This window comes from Vidua chalybeata, chromosome 5 (assembly GCF_026979565.1).
Source record: "Vidua chalybeata isolate OUT-0048 chromosome 5, bVidCha1 merged haplotype, whole genome shotgun sequence".
Classification (NCBI taxonomy): domain Eukaryota; kingdom Metazoa; phylum Chordata; class Aves; order Passeriformes; family Viduidae; genus Vidua; species Vidua chalybeata.
In genome coordinates, this window is record NC_071534.1 from 40,505,296 (window position 1) to 40,522,133 (window position 16,838).

At 38.8% G+C, this 16,838-nt stretch overlaps 1 protein-coding gene across 8 annotated transcripts in view; it reads right to left on the reverse strand.

Moving 5' to 3' along the window:
- Nucleotides 1-16,838, reverse strand: part of MON2 (MON2 homolog, regulator of endosome-to-Golgi trafficking) — a 105,614-nt gene that overhangs the window by 25,818 nt on the left and 62,958 nt on the right. For 4 of the 8 annotated variants that reach the window (XM_053942728.1, XM_053942730.1, XM_053942729.1 and 1 more), the window contains one exon: nucleotides 15,476-15,618. In XM_053942728.1, the coding sequence (XP_053798703.1) occupies nucleotides 15,476-15,618 (143 nt within the window). Of the gene's footprint in view, nucleotides 1-11,795; nucleotides 11,827-14,580; nucleotides 15,619-16,838 lie in introns of those variants that run through there. The other 4 variants (XM_053942732.1, XM_053942733.1, XM_053942735.1 and 1 more) reach the window with 2 other exon arrangements.

Here is a 16,838-nt window from a genome sequence, read left to right on the forward strand (position 1 = left end):
CCTAAACCTCCACACAATATACAAAACCACAATGCATATTTGGTATCATTTTTCTGGACAAGACTGATACAGCTTCCACTTACACCTACCTAAGGAAAAAAGGCACCACTTCATATTTCAAATAATGAAATGTAATTCACTATCATGAGCAAAGCTTGTAGTAATTAAAATTTAGTAATTTTAGGTTTATTTTAATTTTGCAGAAGCTTAATTCTGGAAACTTAATTGGACCAACCTCTCTTTTAAGAGCATGGTGCAGAAACTCTGGGGGTGTCTTTTTAGACTGAAAACTAAGCTTCAGTCTGAAACACAACACCTCAGCAAAAACAACACACACAAACCACACTGATTTTTACCAGATAAACTAGAAACCATATTTTTTAAAAAAGTAGATTTCAAAGCAGCTGAAAATCTGTTGCCTTTTTTTTTCTTACTTGTCTTCACACCTACTATTTTTCTTTGCAGGTGGCACACAACAGATGCTCTTGCCTTCCTGGTCAAAAGCCTTGGCACCACAGTAATGTTATTTCTAGGAACATACACCTCAGGTAATACAAGGTCGCTGGGATATCACTTGGAGAGTTCCTCCTAATGCGGTACTTCAAAAGTTAACCAACAGCAAAACTATCCCCTCTTCCAATACACATAAACCTCCACAGAGAAGACAGGATAAATAGGACCTTGTCTCATTCATTGCCAGCATTTTCATACCAATTCCTTCTCATTTTTGTGGGACAAGGCTGGTTAATTTTAAGACAAAATCCTCTCTTCTTGCAAAGGGTGAAATAGATAGCAAAGCATCCTTCAGAATGGGATAAGGCATACTCCCAAGTTATCCTCGTATGAAAGGAGTCTTTGGCTATATCACACTAATTTAACAAGATGTTTAAACCTATTTTCAGTGAAGTCAGAAGTACATAATTTTCCTTTAAAACACCAACCTTCTTTCAAGTGGCTGAAAAGAGATGACGTTACTGTGGAGACGGTAGAAAATAGGGATAAAATAATGAGGGACCAGGAAGGGATGTGATAACTAGGTGTCATGGATGCTATTTTCTTAGCTGGCCAAGAATAAGAGACTTCCAGCACTTCTGAAAGAATGTGCAAGACTAGACTTCTTTTCCATGTGTGTACTGACACACTGGCATCACTAAGTTCTGGATGTAGTTAATCTCATGCATCAACCCAGTTCTTTGTTGCACCCACTGCAAACCTTCACCAGAAGCCTAAAACAAGCAAGCAAATTTCAAATGCTATCACCTGAGAAAATACAGGCAGTTTTGCTTGGGTTGCAGAGACAAGCAGGCTAGACAAACTAGTAAAGCAAGAGCAAGAACTTCAGGTACAAAGGAAACAGAATAACAGCAGAAATAACCAAACTTGGTAGGAGAGACTAAGCCCAGGTAAGAGAGCCTTTTCTGCTCGTTAAGTCGTGGACAAGGAAAAGAAATAGAAGTTCACTTGCAGTCTTCTGGCTTGCTTCTCACAGCAAACATGGCAGCTTGCACTGTGATGTACCAATTTCCCTGTCCAAGGAAACACTCCTGCCCCTTTCCATTAAATGCAAGCCTTTCACTTCAGGGATTCCAGTAAATGCCCAGTGCAGGTAACTTTTGCTGTTGTATTTCTCTTCATGTCTAACACCTTCAGTGGTGGGACATGTGTTCATTTTGGACAGAAGTTCACAAAGCCTATATATTAATGTAGCTGAGAGGCTAAAAGACTCTTCACAGATGAAAAGGTTGACTACTTTCTTAGAAATTAATGTATACTTTTGTAAAAATTGACCCAAAAATTAATTATAAGACTAATACTCAAGATATTCTAGAGAAATGTAATGCATATATAACACCAGTTTCCCAAACATTCACACTTGAGTGACACTTCCATTTCTGCTGCAGAATCTCTCTAGAGGCATATACCACGTGTGTATATATCTGTCTATATGTATGTATGTATGTATGTACATGTGTATATATAACAGATATAAAACCTGCTCCAGAAGCAATGTTCTCGAACTAATTTCTCTGATTTCACTGAGTAACACTTCGGCACAGGATAGTGGAAGATGCAGATAAATTGTTTAAACATAAAGGATGTGGTCCACTTTAATTTGTAATTACTAGAGTAAACATTTCCCTATGTTAATTTACTACTCATTCTTATGGGGAAGTATCAAATGAAAAGCCACACATATTTTATCTAAGGCACTGAAGCATTTTAACTATGTGCTTATGTATTTAGAGGTGTAATTCTCTAAAAACTGGCATTTCCTCTTACTATCTCAAGCTGCTGTCCAGTGTAAAGCAGGAGGTTTCAGTCATTATTATGTGCATGGTCCAGGACCTAAAAAAGTAAAAGGCCCAAGCCAGCCCCCAGTGAAGACAAGTTCTCGAATATCAATTTTACCAGCATGGGAACACAGCACTCTCCTTGGTGACAGAGAGGGCAACTGCAGCCTACAGGGAAGCAACTATCTTGGATCTAAGATTTTAGGTTGATGCATGCCAGTATCTTTAGAAGCAGAATTGACAGACAGTAGCTGGAGGGGTGAGCAGCTGGTGACTGCTCTTCACAAAATAGGTAAGACAATAGCACAAAAAGACATCAAACCAGGGAATAAGAGCATCCAAAGCTCAATCGACTATGCTGTGAGTCTCTGCATTTTTGTTATTCCATGAGTCAAAAGACGTGCTCAGAAAAGCTACAGGCGAACATTTCTTGCAGTACTTTCTCACCCAGCACAGCAAACAATACACAATAGGGACACTATAAACTGAATAACTTTGCAGAGAAATTCCATCAACTCAGCTATGTGCCTATTTTAATGTTTCTATTAAAAATTCACACAAAAAGTTTGACTGAGTGATATCTCTGAAGAATAAAGGGGAAAAAAATCTCAGAAAAAGACGATGCCATTACATTAATGTGCCAGCAGTACTGCTTTTTAATTGGCATGATGAAATTTTTCTCTCCAAATGAATTCATCAAATCACAATAAACAATTACTAAATTTACAATATATTAGCTACTCCTGCCATTTCAGGTTTTCACAGTATTTTCAGAGCCTTGACTTTTACAACATCTCTAAGGTAAGGCTCTCCATTCCACCAAGAATTAATCTTTCTGCCTCATGTTGCAACCTTCCTCCTACAAGTACACTAGGGAAGGTGGACAGTTAAATAGTGGCTGAGGCTGGGACAAAGCTAAGGATGAAATCTGACTGGATTAACTTCTGTATTTTGAATGTTAGATCGAGTAGTGTTCTGAACCAAGAAATGCATGGATAGCCCTAAAGCAAAGCTAAGCATCTTGTATGCAACTCCTCAAAGAAACAATTCACATGTACTTACCTAAAACCTACTGAGTATTACACAAGCAAGACCCATGTGGACGTGGGGACAAACCCCCTCATGCATTACACAGCATCTCAGTAGTCCACTGCATGCATTATTTCAATAGCATTATCGCATTTTAGTACAGGTTCTTAACATTGTCCTGAAGTCACCCACAGTACAAAACGCTACTCTTCAGGTGGCAAGTGAAGTTTAAGGGAGATAGTTTACAAAACAGATAAAACAACTAAGTGCTTAATGGCAGCATGGTCAAGTATATATTCTTTCATTGATTCTTTCCCTCAAACCCAAAAAGCTACAATGGGAGCCAAGATCCGTCCTACCCAAGTTGCCTGAGCATAAGGCAAAGCAACAGGGAGGACAATTTCACACAATCCACCTACAGGCACTTAGATTAGCTGAAGCACCTTCACCTCCTTTACAATCAACATACAGAGACAAACTCTGTGAAAGGCTAATTCAGATCAAATAACACTTAAGGCACTTGTCAGCATGGGTTGTATCAGGGATATTTCTCTGCCTTTCCCATGGAAGAGAAAGGGACTGGTAGATTAGCCAGTTAAAATAGGATGCCTAAAGGTAGACGGTGAAAATACCACCCTAACTTCCAGATCAAGCAAGCTCTGCTTGGTCTGTCCTGTTTGTTAGGATGTGAAATGCAGGCAGCTACAGCATCCTTTTTGACCCTTCAATGAAGTTAGGGGAAAAACGCAAGGGTGTTTTGAATTTGGAAAGAGTCAACAGCTAGGACTGCTATTTTACTTCAGAGAAAAGCTATTAATAACACTTAATGTGTTGGTTTGTTGGTGAGCATGAGAATACCTAGCTTTTGAAAAGTTTAGTTCATGACAAAGGTTGAATTACCAGAATAATGCAGTATACAGGGTAAAAATGAAGTATCATCAGATTAAACTTTTTCTCTGTGTTCTGCAAGACACTTTGCATTCAGCAGAGGTGCAAGTGCAACCTTTGCATGTCTTCTAAACACATAATGAGTTCAAACAATTCAAAAAGAGAGGCTGAGTTAAGTATCTGTAAGTTTCTTCTCAATCTTATAAATACATTCGAACTGTGAACCAGAAGCACTAAAAAGGCATCAACTTAATTTCATATATAACCATATAAATAGCTGTGTTTAGCTAGCTTTAATTTTCACTACAAATTTAACAGACTCATAGTTAGGTCTTATAAAAATTCTGACTGAAAAATTAATTTGTTTTTAAAAACATGAGACACTTATGCACATTTATTATAAAGGTTTTAATATATTACAAGTTTAAGCCATTGTAATAAGCAATCAACACACTAAAATTTGTATCGAAAAGATACCCTGAGCCATCACTATAAATATACCAGCATTTTTAATTAATTCACAACAGCAAATTCATGACTTTGCTTTCCACAGTAAGTTAAAATATACAGTAAAGGTATCTCAGAAGTTCACCTAAAATTGTGAGCAGCAAGCAGTACAATTGGTCAACTATACTGTGAAAAGAGTCTTATCTATATAAAGTGGTAATTACATATTTTTGCTTTTGTTAGAGAAATACTCAAGATTTTTTACCATTCAGACAAAAGCACTTAATATCACACATACAAGTTTTGCATATTCAGAACACACAAAACACAAGTCTGTCACTGATCTCCATCTTCACAAAATAGAAAATCCACCTCTTTCAAGGACGCCAGCTGAATAATAAGGTCTAAGCATGAGAAGAAATGCAGGCACTTGCTCTTCAGCCCAAATTCAGGTACCCTCCAAACAGCATGAAACTAGTGATTTTTCATCCAGCTCTGCGAAAGAAGGAGCATCCTACTGATGGGGTCGAACCCCACTACTTGTCTCGGTGGCCAAGGCTAGATTCCTCCTGCAGAACTAGGAGGAGAAGGAATTGTTGCCACCTCAGCAGCATGCAATCCCGGGAATACAAAGGGGATTCCCATTGCCATTGTCTTCATCTGCAGCTGATCATCACCAGCACTAGCAAGGCAGTAGCTTGCGCAGTTATCTCCACAGCGGGCAATGTCACAACCCGACCAACAGCACAAACTACTACCTCAGCCAGGGCCCTGGTGCTCCCGACCCCTTCTGAAGGGGGAAACAAGCAGGCAGACAACACAGCAGCGACAAATGAAATTAGAAGGAAAAACAGAAGAAAGATAAAAAGGTTCTGAGGTCTTTTGATGATCCTCGTCTCCTTTATCTGCTGCAGACATCAACCAGACTCCTCTCGCCTGACTGTGAAAAGCAAAGGGAAACCCCGCCCAACTCCCTCCCCAGATTTGCCCTTTTCCTTGCATGACCTGAAACCGACGGGAAGAGCTTCATTTATCAGATACATTACAGACCCCAGCTGGTACAGTAGAGATCACGTTTAATTTCAAACAGCCACAGTTCCGCAAGCCTGAAACAGATGGGGCGGGAGGGGAAGCAAGGAGGGAAGGAAGAAAGGCGAAGAGTCGGGGGGGGCAGAAGTGGGGGAAGAAACACAGCCGAAAGATAACCCCCCCCACTCCAGCCGCCCTCCTCGCCCCCCCGCGGGAACGGCGGCGGCACGGGACCTGCCCGCCGAGGAACGGGGTGCGGGGCGGAGAGGCGGCCGCCAGCCCGCCCTGACCTCCCGCCACCCCCGCCGGGCCTGCCCGCCCGCTCCCCGGAGAGGCGGCGACGGCCCGGGGTGCTCCGGACCCGGACCCGGACCCAGCGCCGCTCGCCCGAGGACGCGCCGTGTCGCCGGCCGGGGCGAAGGGCCCGCGGAAGGACCCCCGCCCCGGTCGCCCCAGCGGGAAGCCCCCGTCGCCTCTGCCGGCGGGAAGGAGGAAGCCGAGGGAGGGGAAAGCGCTCGCCTTGCCGAGGCCGCAGACAAAGGAGGTGCCGTGCGGGCGCCGCGGCTCCGTCCGCCCGCCCGTCCCTCGCCGCCGCCGCCCGTGTGTCCGGCTGAGCCATAGAGACCGCGCGGCGCGGGGGGGGAGCGCGGGGCGATCCGCGCCACGTGACCGGGCATGTCACTCACCCGGCCGCCGCCATCTTGCGGAGGGAGGGGGAGCGCTGCCCCCGACGAGTGCCCAAGATGGCGCGGGCGGCGCGGGGCCGCTCCTCACAGACGGGGGCGCTGCGATCTCCCCGGGCCCCGGGCACGGCCGGATCTCTCGCTCCCCAAACGGGGCCCACGGAAGGCGCAGGCGGGGCGGGCGTGAGCACCGAACTCGACCAGGTCCGGGAGCGGCGCCGTACCGGCACCGGCCGGCGGGGCAGCAGACGTGCCACCGGGCTGTCACCGCACGGGCCGCTTTGGGGCGGAGATTTTCAGCTCCTCAGCCCGAGAGGCACAGCGGGCACGGGCTTTCAGGGTAGATACAGTACCTTCCTTGGCTCTGGACTTTTAATTTGGAAGCTCTTTTCTTTCTAAATGTAAACAGACTCCATGACGATCTTCCCACAGAAACTGACCTCAAAGAAACCCACTGTGAACCTCATTACAGATTCACTAAAGGTATAAATTCTAACGTTCTTACTGTTCCATCTGTCCTTCACCACCAACACGTATGAACAAATCTATTGAAAAAACAGCTACCAGCACACCAGAGGGATTAGACTGAAAGAGTTTAAAAATTTAAATGTGTTAATTGTGTTTACAAAAGCTGTATTAACATCAGTGGTGCAGAATATGGAAATAGGAATATGGACAATAGTCTTGGAGTTTCTAATGCAAAAATCTATCTACAACATGGGTTCAGAAGGAAATGCCTTTTATGACAACTTGCAACAAATTTGTAGTTGAGAAAGTCGCACTGGAAAGGAGCCAAAACATTGCCACCTTAGAGACAAAGATAAAATACATTACAATTAGGCAGTTCCCCCTTTTTAAAGTTGCTACATGCATGAAGCATCAGGCACAATCAGATCACTGATCATTTGTTTAAAACACGTTTAAACAAGTGATATTCTGTTGGAGAAAACATGCTAGGAGATTGTGTATGATGAGGTGATCCTGTAGTTCATGTGTTTTTGATAGAGCGTGGCACATTAAAGAATATTCTACAGTTGACAAAACAGAAACATCCAATAATAACTCAGTCCTTTACTTCTGGTTCTGAAAGGGACTGTTTGATCTCCAGGCCGCTTTCTCTCAATTCCTGTTTTCCTCTGTAAATCCGTATTTTTCACAGAGACATTGAGACTTAATCGTTGTAATTTTTGAGGTCAGGTAAGGAGAGGCAAAACATTACAAAGATGGATGCACTAAGGAAATGTATGCTCTGTTCCTACTCAGTTAAGTTGGTGTATACATGAAAACTCAGTTCTGAAAAATAAATACAGTTTAAAATTGGGACATTTAAGTGCTTATTAAAAAGAAATAGCAAAAGCTAGATATTTTCATACTATTTTTACTATTAAATAATCCAATTTATTTTAAAGTATATTACAAAAATATATTAGCAGTGGAAAAAATCCTGAAAACTTAGAATATTAAAGTTTTTTTTTTGATTCCGAGTTAATTTTTACCTTTTTTTTAATGTGCTCCCTTCTATTCTAAGGCCACCTCAACTATAATGTAAAACAACTTTTACAAAAGACTATTAGTATTTCACATCCCAATTACTTATTTTCCTGAATGAAGGTATCTTTTATATTCATTAAATAACAGACTGAAATCCATCTAATATCATGAGAATATTTAGAAAGTTTCTTAGACAAGGAGTTAGCAATTTCTATTTGAGGAAAATCAGCACTTTGGGCAAAAGTAAAATGTAAATTCAAACAACATCATTTGGATGAATTCATTATAAGTAAAGGGGAGATAACTGTAAAATATTGTTTCTTTTTGGAGTTTGGTAAGTTAAATAATTGAAATATTTATCATGTCTCAACAGAAGTTGTTTTTAAAATTGTAATTGGACATCAGTACAAACTACTGTCAGATAACTCAGCTTTACATCACAGTTTATTATATGGCAAATCAGAAGACCTACACATCTTTTCTGACTTGCATTTATCTAAAAAAAAAAAAAGTCCAAGATCTGTTACAGTAGATCCTGGAAAGCAATGAAAAATTACCTAAAAGGCAAGGAAATATGCAAGGCTGCAGCTGGATACAGGCACCAATTCGCAAGCTTTCAATCCCTGATGTTTGTTGGAACCACCCACCTTGCTGCTTCATGCCATAATGCAAAGCTCTGCAAGATTTTGAGGAGAGCCCTAGTTACTTTCAGTAATTCAAGGTTTTTTTTTTTTTTTACCAAGAGTGTAAATGTGTAAGGACTTTCAAACAACTCATGTTTACTGGCAAGTATTTTTTCATTTTCCTAAATGCCAAAAATAAGAATTCAGGCACCCAAGTGGACAGTATCAAGTAACTGTAACCTTGCTGATCTGAAACACTTGTGAAAAAAGCAGCAGTTAAATGTAATATATAAAACAATCAGAAAAATAATCTGATGAGTGTACAAAAGTGTAGCAGTAATGGAAATGGTTAGTTCTCTTTAATGAGTTTATGAAGCCAGTAACATCATGTACTCATCCAAATTGGGAAACCAATGGAAAACCAAGATGGATCAGTAGAAGGGAGAATTTAAGGCTAAAAAAGAGCTCAGCTTTGTACACTAACAGTAACTGTAGATCTCTTAACTCTTCCTGTAATTATTCAGACTAATGCCATGACTACAAGAAAGTCACAGCATGTTGTCCCTTGCAGACACAGAGTACAACAGATAAGTATTTTAACATTATCTTCACCCAGGGAAAAAAACAGACAAGCCTCAGAGCAAGCCCTTACAAAAAATATGTAAAAACCCAAAAGGCAAACAAACAAACAAACGCCACAAAGAAGATGCTCTTAGGGGAACTCAAAAAAACTGTAGCACCATCAACACATTGCAACAGCAAAGTCAACTGCTTTTACTGTGGCTCTCTCATTTTCTCCATTTTAAGATGCCTAAAGTAAACTAAAAAAACACCATGAAACACCAGATGCCTAAGTCTAAAGAAGTTGTCCTATGCTCTGTTAGCAAGAACTATCAGTTCCACATAGCAAGTTAGATAACCTTTTAGGATGGAATAACTCTACTGCCAGGCCTGCCTATTTTGTCTTCCCTGACTACAAATGAAAGCCAGGTTAGTTAATCTTGTGGTAGACCTCAAATTTTTAGTTACCTAAACCTCAGAAGAGAAATCTAACTTGTGCATCTCAAAGCAGGCATTCCATACTGCCTCTCCTAAGTTTATTACAGGAGGAATTATTTCTGTCAAAACTAACTTCTATTTAATAATTACTTAAATAAACAAGAAACTACATTTTAAGCTTGATTTTGCACCTACATTCATGTCCTCTAAAAGATTAATATTTCATTAGCAATAATTTAAATGTTTGTTTGCAATTAAATATAGTCCCACTATGGTCTGGTAACTTTTTAAAACTAGGGGATTCATTTTACATAGCTAAGATTATATTGCTTGTTAGATGCTAAATGGTTACATTTTATTTGAAAACATATGAGTACATTTTTTGATAATTTAACACTTCATTAGTTTGACAAGATCTCTCTTTGGATTCAAAGTACAACATGAAAAATGGCATTCAAAGTAATTCTTAGATTGATCTCTTTTAAATGTATTGAATACATCCATGAAATACATTCTGTTAACAAAGAGTACAGAACTAATTGTTTCTGGTTGCCACTGCCTTCAGCTTTTAGAGAGAGTGGATTTTACATTCACAGGTGTATATGTAAGAGGAAAAAAAAAAGGCAAAACTTTTTTCAATTCCTAACCCATTTCCAAGTTTACCTAGTTGTTTGAATTGAATTGGTTAAAGTGATATTAAACTGCAAGAAAGAGCTACTACTATCAGACTGAAGTTTAGTGCTTCAAAAACTTGCTTCCCCCTCTATAAAGAGGGAGGGGCTCATGCTACTCCATCAGTTCAGTGCATTTGCTTTGAGACTATGGCCACAAAACTGCTTAAAATTTTAACAGTATAGTCCATACAGCTGTTACAGACATTATTCATTTTGTATTTTGAGAGAAAATATTTAATTTAAATAAGTCTGTTCTAAGATAAATATTTATCTTTCCTCATTTGTTCTAGGGCAGTACTTTGTGTAGACTCTGGAGCTCATTTTAGTACTAAGGTAGTACCGTATAATGCTTCGCCAAACCCAGAGGCACGAACAGATGTTCAGTAAGTAGATCTGCAAGTAATAGTTGTGATAGGCTCCAGAAACCAGTTCTTTGTACATGCACATCCCAGCAGCACTATGCACTTAATATTCCTGTCCCCTTCCATGTTTTCTCATGACAGAGGTTGATCAAAACCAGACTGCTCTCTGTGCTCTCTCTGAATTGGTGGCAATCCCGTTTTGGCTGCCATTTTTTATGGAGCCTCTCAGCCCCACCCCTCATGACCAGGCATTGGTCTTTGACGTGATGTGGGACAGAAGTGTGAGTCTTCTGGCAAGGAAGCCAGAAAAGTAAGAAATTCCTTGGCAACTTTAATTGTTCTAAGTAAGAAATAGTTAACATTAAAACCATCAAACTGAGTGATACCAGGCTTCATGTTTCCAGCCACCACAGCCTCATGAACTTCTGCAGTCTTCAAGCAGCTTCAGCTTTGGAGATATCACTCATGTCAAGTCTAAGGCAGATATTTTGTGCACAGAGAGCAGCACAGGAATGACTCTAGTTTGAAGATCAGGGTCTTCAGTAACAAAACTGTGAAGGTGCCAGATACCTGACTTCCAAGGGCTTTCCTTTCTTATTTAATTACTGATAAGCTCTTCTGAAAACAAAACAGACAGAGGGGCCAATGCCTTCGAGTATGTTTCAACATCATAATATTTATGATTGAAGAAAAATATGGCAGCTGTACTTAACTCATTCTTTCCATAAGGAATATATTTTAGGTGAAAAGAGAACTACACTGCTGATAAATGAGATTACTTATGAAGTAAGTTCTTAAGACAGGCATCTGGATCATAAGTAGAAATAAATGTGTTAACATGGAGGAAAAAAAAAGCTTATCAAACTGATCATAAAAATAAGCTTATCTGAGAGTTCCTCTAAACATAGAAAGTAAATTCAAGCAATGAATAGTCTCATCTCTTGCTAGTGAAATCCTGTAGTTAGCACACTAAACACACAGGTGAATCTTTTCCTTTTTATCAGTTGTTTCATAATCAAGGCATAAATTCTTAAATAAGGAGCTTAGAAAAAGAAGGATCAGTTTTTAGCATGTTACTCTCTGACAGACACAAGGATACCACAAAGATGATCTTAAAAATGCTGAGGTTACTCAGATTAGTTCTTTAAATACCAGGAAGAAATTCTTCAGGCCCAGTCAATTTGACAACATATAACCATTTTCTCTCCTCTTTCCCTTTTCTAGGCAAGCTTCTTCAATTTTTGTTACTCATATCAATTGCACAAACAATAGACTGGCAGTAGATTTCTGATGTTTTTGATTAGACATCACTATAACAAAAAAAAAAAAAAATCAACACACAAATTGCATACAGAAAATGAGTAGCTAGCTGCAAATGTGAGGTGAACAGCTAGTGAAGAGACACAGAACTGAGCTGTACAAAAACAGATGAGTAGAAAATGTGCTTTCCTCCTCCCAAGAATACTTGTATCTTGAGCTTCTAAATGAGTTTCTGTAAAATACAGTGATGACTAGTACTTGTGTTTGCCATTGTGAGGAAAAGAAAGGCATTTGCCTCACTAAAAGTATCTTGCCTGAAGAGTTCAAGGCCAGCGATGAGAAGATTTGCACTTTGGCAAGAAGAAACAACTCAACCTGAGTAAAAAAAAGAACTCCATCTGCAGAGTACAATGATAAACTACTCAAGTTTCACAGACATATTCTTATTTACTCGTGTAAATAACTGTGACCATGTGTTTCGTGTGGTTTAATGTCCAGTAACATTCCACAGTACACCAGTGAAGCAGGTGGAGAAGCTGGCTCATGTACAAAAGAGCAAAACAGATGTCCAGTTAGATAACCTGATGATAAGCAAATAACTACTGTAGGTTACTTCTGGGAATAAGACTTTCTGTAAGAACTTCCCAGCTTGAGACATCTGTTCTTTTTTCATAAGCAGTTACTATGCAATCTCAAATCCTCACGTACATTAAAGCAGGAGTCATAGCACTGAGACGTACAAGTTTTCCCAAGTAATCCAAAGTCTTGATATGAACATGCTAATAATCTAATCATTTTCTCTTTGGATTCCCATCCTTGTCTTTTTTTTACAGTTGTAAACAAGAATGAAAAAGGTGAAGATCTTCTGACTTCCAGGTGACACATTTCTATACAGTCAGCTGTAGCACTTTTCTAGCTGGCTTCAGCGACACACTGCAGACCCCATCCTGAAAATGTCCACAGGTTTTAATTCTCATGACTAAGCAACCCTACAGACTTGAAATGAACTTGGACATGGGTCTACTCAACAGATAATGTTAAATTAATTCAGTTTCTTCTGGAACAAGATTTACCTTGCTAGAAACATGTAAAAATGTGAAATTTAAATATTCAAAATGCTGCTTGCCTCAAAGAAGCCCTAAGAATGCTTAGCAAAAAGTACAAATAGAAAAAAGAAATTGATATTTCAAGTTGGAAGAAATATTTGAGTGTTGGACAAGAAGGCACAGCAAAGGGAATAATTTTTGTTCACAGACAAAATTAGTCAATGAAAACATTTTCTAAGCTAAGGAGCTTTGTTTTTAGCTTTCAAACTATTTATACAAAATACAAAAAAGCAGCTTTAATACGGTCAACCTCAGATTGCATGTCCAAAACATGCCTCAAATTGCACATATATTCATTTTGTAATTAAGAGGAAAGGATGGTAAGTTAGCTCATTGGTAGTTTATTTCAAAATCTTTTGAAGATTAATATTCATAGGTGTAAAGTAGTCGCAGTTCTAGAGTCAAGAAAGACTCATGCATCCCTTTCTGAATTACAGATAAAGATGAAGTTTCCCTCAATGGACAAATGCATCTGTATTATCACTGAAAAATCCATTCAAAACTAATTAGAAACAAATTCACCCATAGCTTGGACTGCACACCTATATATTCTAAAACAAATTAATTCCCTTCTTTCCTGTCCTACAGTTTGTTTCTTTAATGACCTGGACTTTTCTTCCACTAATTAGGAGAGCAGTTGTCAGGTTTTCACTTTCAGAGTATGGATGATGTTGCTACTTTTATGTAAGATCCAGTTCTGCAGTATATGTCTCCTCCAGAGACAGTATTTTGACATAAATTCTCTTAACAAGAAACATTTGTTTCCTTAATGTAAACTGTGTATTCTCTTAAAACTATTCAGGTTTGACAATTATGTCCTATGCAACTCTGGTCACAGAAATGTGCAAGGTCTTGAAGCCTCCTTAATATTTACCATACTTTAAAACAGAAAGCTTTTAAAAAGGACCATAAACTGGAGACTTGTGGGAGCAAGCTGTCCAGAGAACTTCCTGGAGAACAATATTAATGCAGGGTAACCCTGACCAATTCATTACACCTTCAGCTTGAAGCTTCTACAGCTTTTACACCTATTCACACGTACCAACCAGTGTTCCTTGAGCAAGTAAAGTGCAAAGCAAACAGATGTAATACCATTTCTTATGCATGACAATTTTTTAATATCTACAAAAGACTTGAAGAAACAAAACCCTAAAGGTAAGCTCTGAAATCCATAAAAAGGCACCTGTCTTTTTTTTTTTTTACATTTGGCCTTTGTGCTTTCACATCACAGATTAAAAATGTGAATACAGGTGAAACATTATTGAAATCAAAATTCATTAAATAAGAGTTTAAATGCTAGATCACAAACTTGAAAAACAATACTATTAAAAGTGGTTTGCTTCAATTGTGTATTATGTTAAAGTGAAACAAATTCACATTTACTTAATGACAAATTTTACTGCATTTCTGAGTATCTATCTTCAAAAATACACTTCTCATGGTTTTTATCAGACACAGTTTATAATTAAATTATTAGAACAGTTTGTTTGGATTGAAAAGACATTACAAAACAAAACATTTAAAAGTATTGAACAAAATATTACAGCCAAGTATTTTAGATATTGAACTTGCCTTTCCTGGGTCATGATTCAAAGACTGTGATACTTGCCAAGAATGTCAAAAAAGGCTAACAACCCTCAAATATGTTTGTTTTCTTTTTAAAGCAAGGCTGAAACTGCAAAAATGGATAGAGTTAAGTAGAACAAAAATCTTGAAACAAATTTATTATGAAGTGAGGTATGGTAGTGTTGAAGTGCTACAGTGGATTTGTGCATATTCAAACTTATTTCAGGTCAACTGCTCTGAAGTTTGAGATCAGCAGACTGTGACTGCTTGCTTCAATCTTTCATTATATGACCCTTTGCAGATGTCCAATGGCCACAAAGAAGATACATTCAATTAAGCAAAAACTAACACGATCAGATATGAATGAACATATCTGACAATTTAGAAGGCAAACTGTAAGTAAAAATGCAAGCATACAACTTATTCATAATAAATACATTTTCAAGCGTTTGACATTATCAATATTTTTAAAAGAATTTAAATAATAAATGCAACTATTTTATACATAACTGTACCATTTATTATACACACAAGTATATCAGTTCCCTTTGTTTACAAAGGCTGGTTACAGATATATGGAATGTTACAGTACCATCTTGCATAAAATTTTAGTACAATTCGTACTTCAAAAAAGGGTGCAAAACACCAGCCTAATAAATCTGACTGAATTGAAATATTTTTAATTACATCATTAACACATACACAACAAGCTGTACATAAGCCCACTTTTCAATCACCACTTCAAGATACTGTAGCAAGTACATTAGATTATAAATGATTCCAACTAGTCAATTAAATTTATTAAAGGTTTGCACTGCTACTCACTCTGGAACCTTTGAGATAAAGCCTGTATTCACGACTTACTGAGCTCTTGTTAGTACAGTTAAGAGGCAGTCAGCATTGGTTGCCAAAGTACTAGTCACAAGAGATTTCCTCAGAGAAACTTCACCCCGGAGCAAACATTTTTGGATAATCCTTTCAAGAATAAAAAAGAAGTTTTATGGGGTCAAGACTCTCCATTCTGTACCTTGGCTGCTGGTGGATGCATGAAGTCCTTAAAGGGAACCAGTGCCTCCTTCAAAGCAGAGCACACTTCTGAGGATGAGCAGGTGATACATTCTACTAAAGTTGGGTACAAGGCAATAACTTGTGCCCAGGTACTAGAATCAACTGCAGGGAAGAAAAGAAAAGACTGAATCACTTACCACTGTCCAAACACTGACAACAGATTTTTTCCAAACCTCTAAGATTCACAGCATGCCTAAACATAGGTACTTAGTGCTATACAGAGACTATGGCATCCACGAAGGGCACTCAAATACGGGCCAGGATTTCTGCAGGAGAATCATTTGTTTTTTCAGCTGCAGCCAGAGGCCATGTGGGATAATATCCTTAAAGTGGTGCTACACACCTGTGTTTCTACATATGAGTCATTCACTGTGTCTTTGGAATGAAGAACTGACAAATTTAAGATAGTACTTCCATCTGTAATATATATGTTTTCTGCCTGCTTTTCTCAGCTGTTGACAGAAAATTGAACTGGATGCACATTTCACTTTTGGAAATTGTCAGCAATGAGACTTTCTACTGATTTCAGATCATTTCAGATTACAAGAGCTATAGAAAGCAAAGGTAAAAACACTGGACAAAGATAAAAAATATCCATGATAAAGTTTTGTTAGTCCAACAAGTAAAATTAAACTTTGTAGCATGATTCTTATTATAATGTATCTTCCTTGCTTACTTCTGTTTTAGCTCTGCTTTCAAAAGAGAACAAACCCCTGGCTTCAGACAACATTAATCATTATCATAAATAAATAAAATTATTGAAAGGTAGAAGAAGTGGGAGTGAAATGATTCTGTAATTTGTCCAGTTGTTTGTTTCTTTCTAAGAAAGTGTGTGGGAGGTTTGGCAAGCACTGCTGCATATGGACCAGGGGAAGAATGTCTCTCATTGCAGGAAGAGGGATGTGGGGAACAGTCCAGCTGAGTCAGCTTCTCTATTCCTCTAAGAGGAAGACCCACCAGAATAGCACTCTATTTCTCTAAGAGGAAAACCCACCAGAGTAGCACTTCAGTTAGCTTCAGGGTTAGCCAAAAGGGTTTATGCATCCTGGCATAGTTCTACCTGAACACTTTGGCCATAAAACCTTAGAAACCACATCATTATAACCCTGGCTGCTCAGTGATGATACAAATGAGGCACTGCCTCTTTCCAGAAACTCACCTGCCTGTGTTTTTCTGGAAAGGCTGGTTTGTTTGTTTGTTTGTTTCAGGATTAAAAAGGTTTTGTTTTTTTTTCCTATTCCTCCTAATAACAAAAGCAGGGAGGTAGAGGGAAATGTTGTATACACAATTTTGTCAGAATTTCAGAGTCCAATACAGTGGAC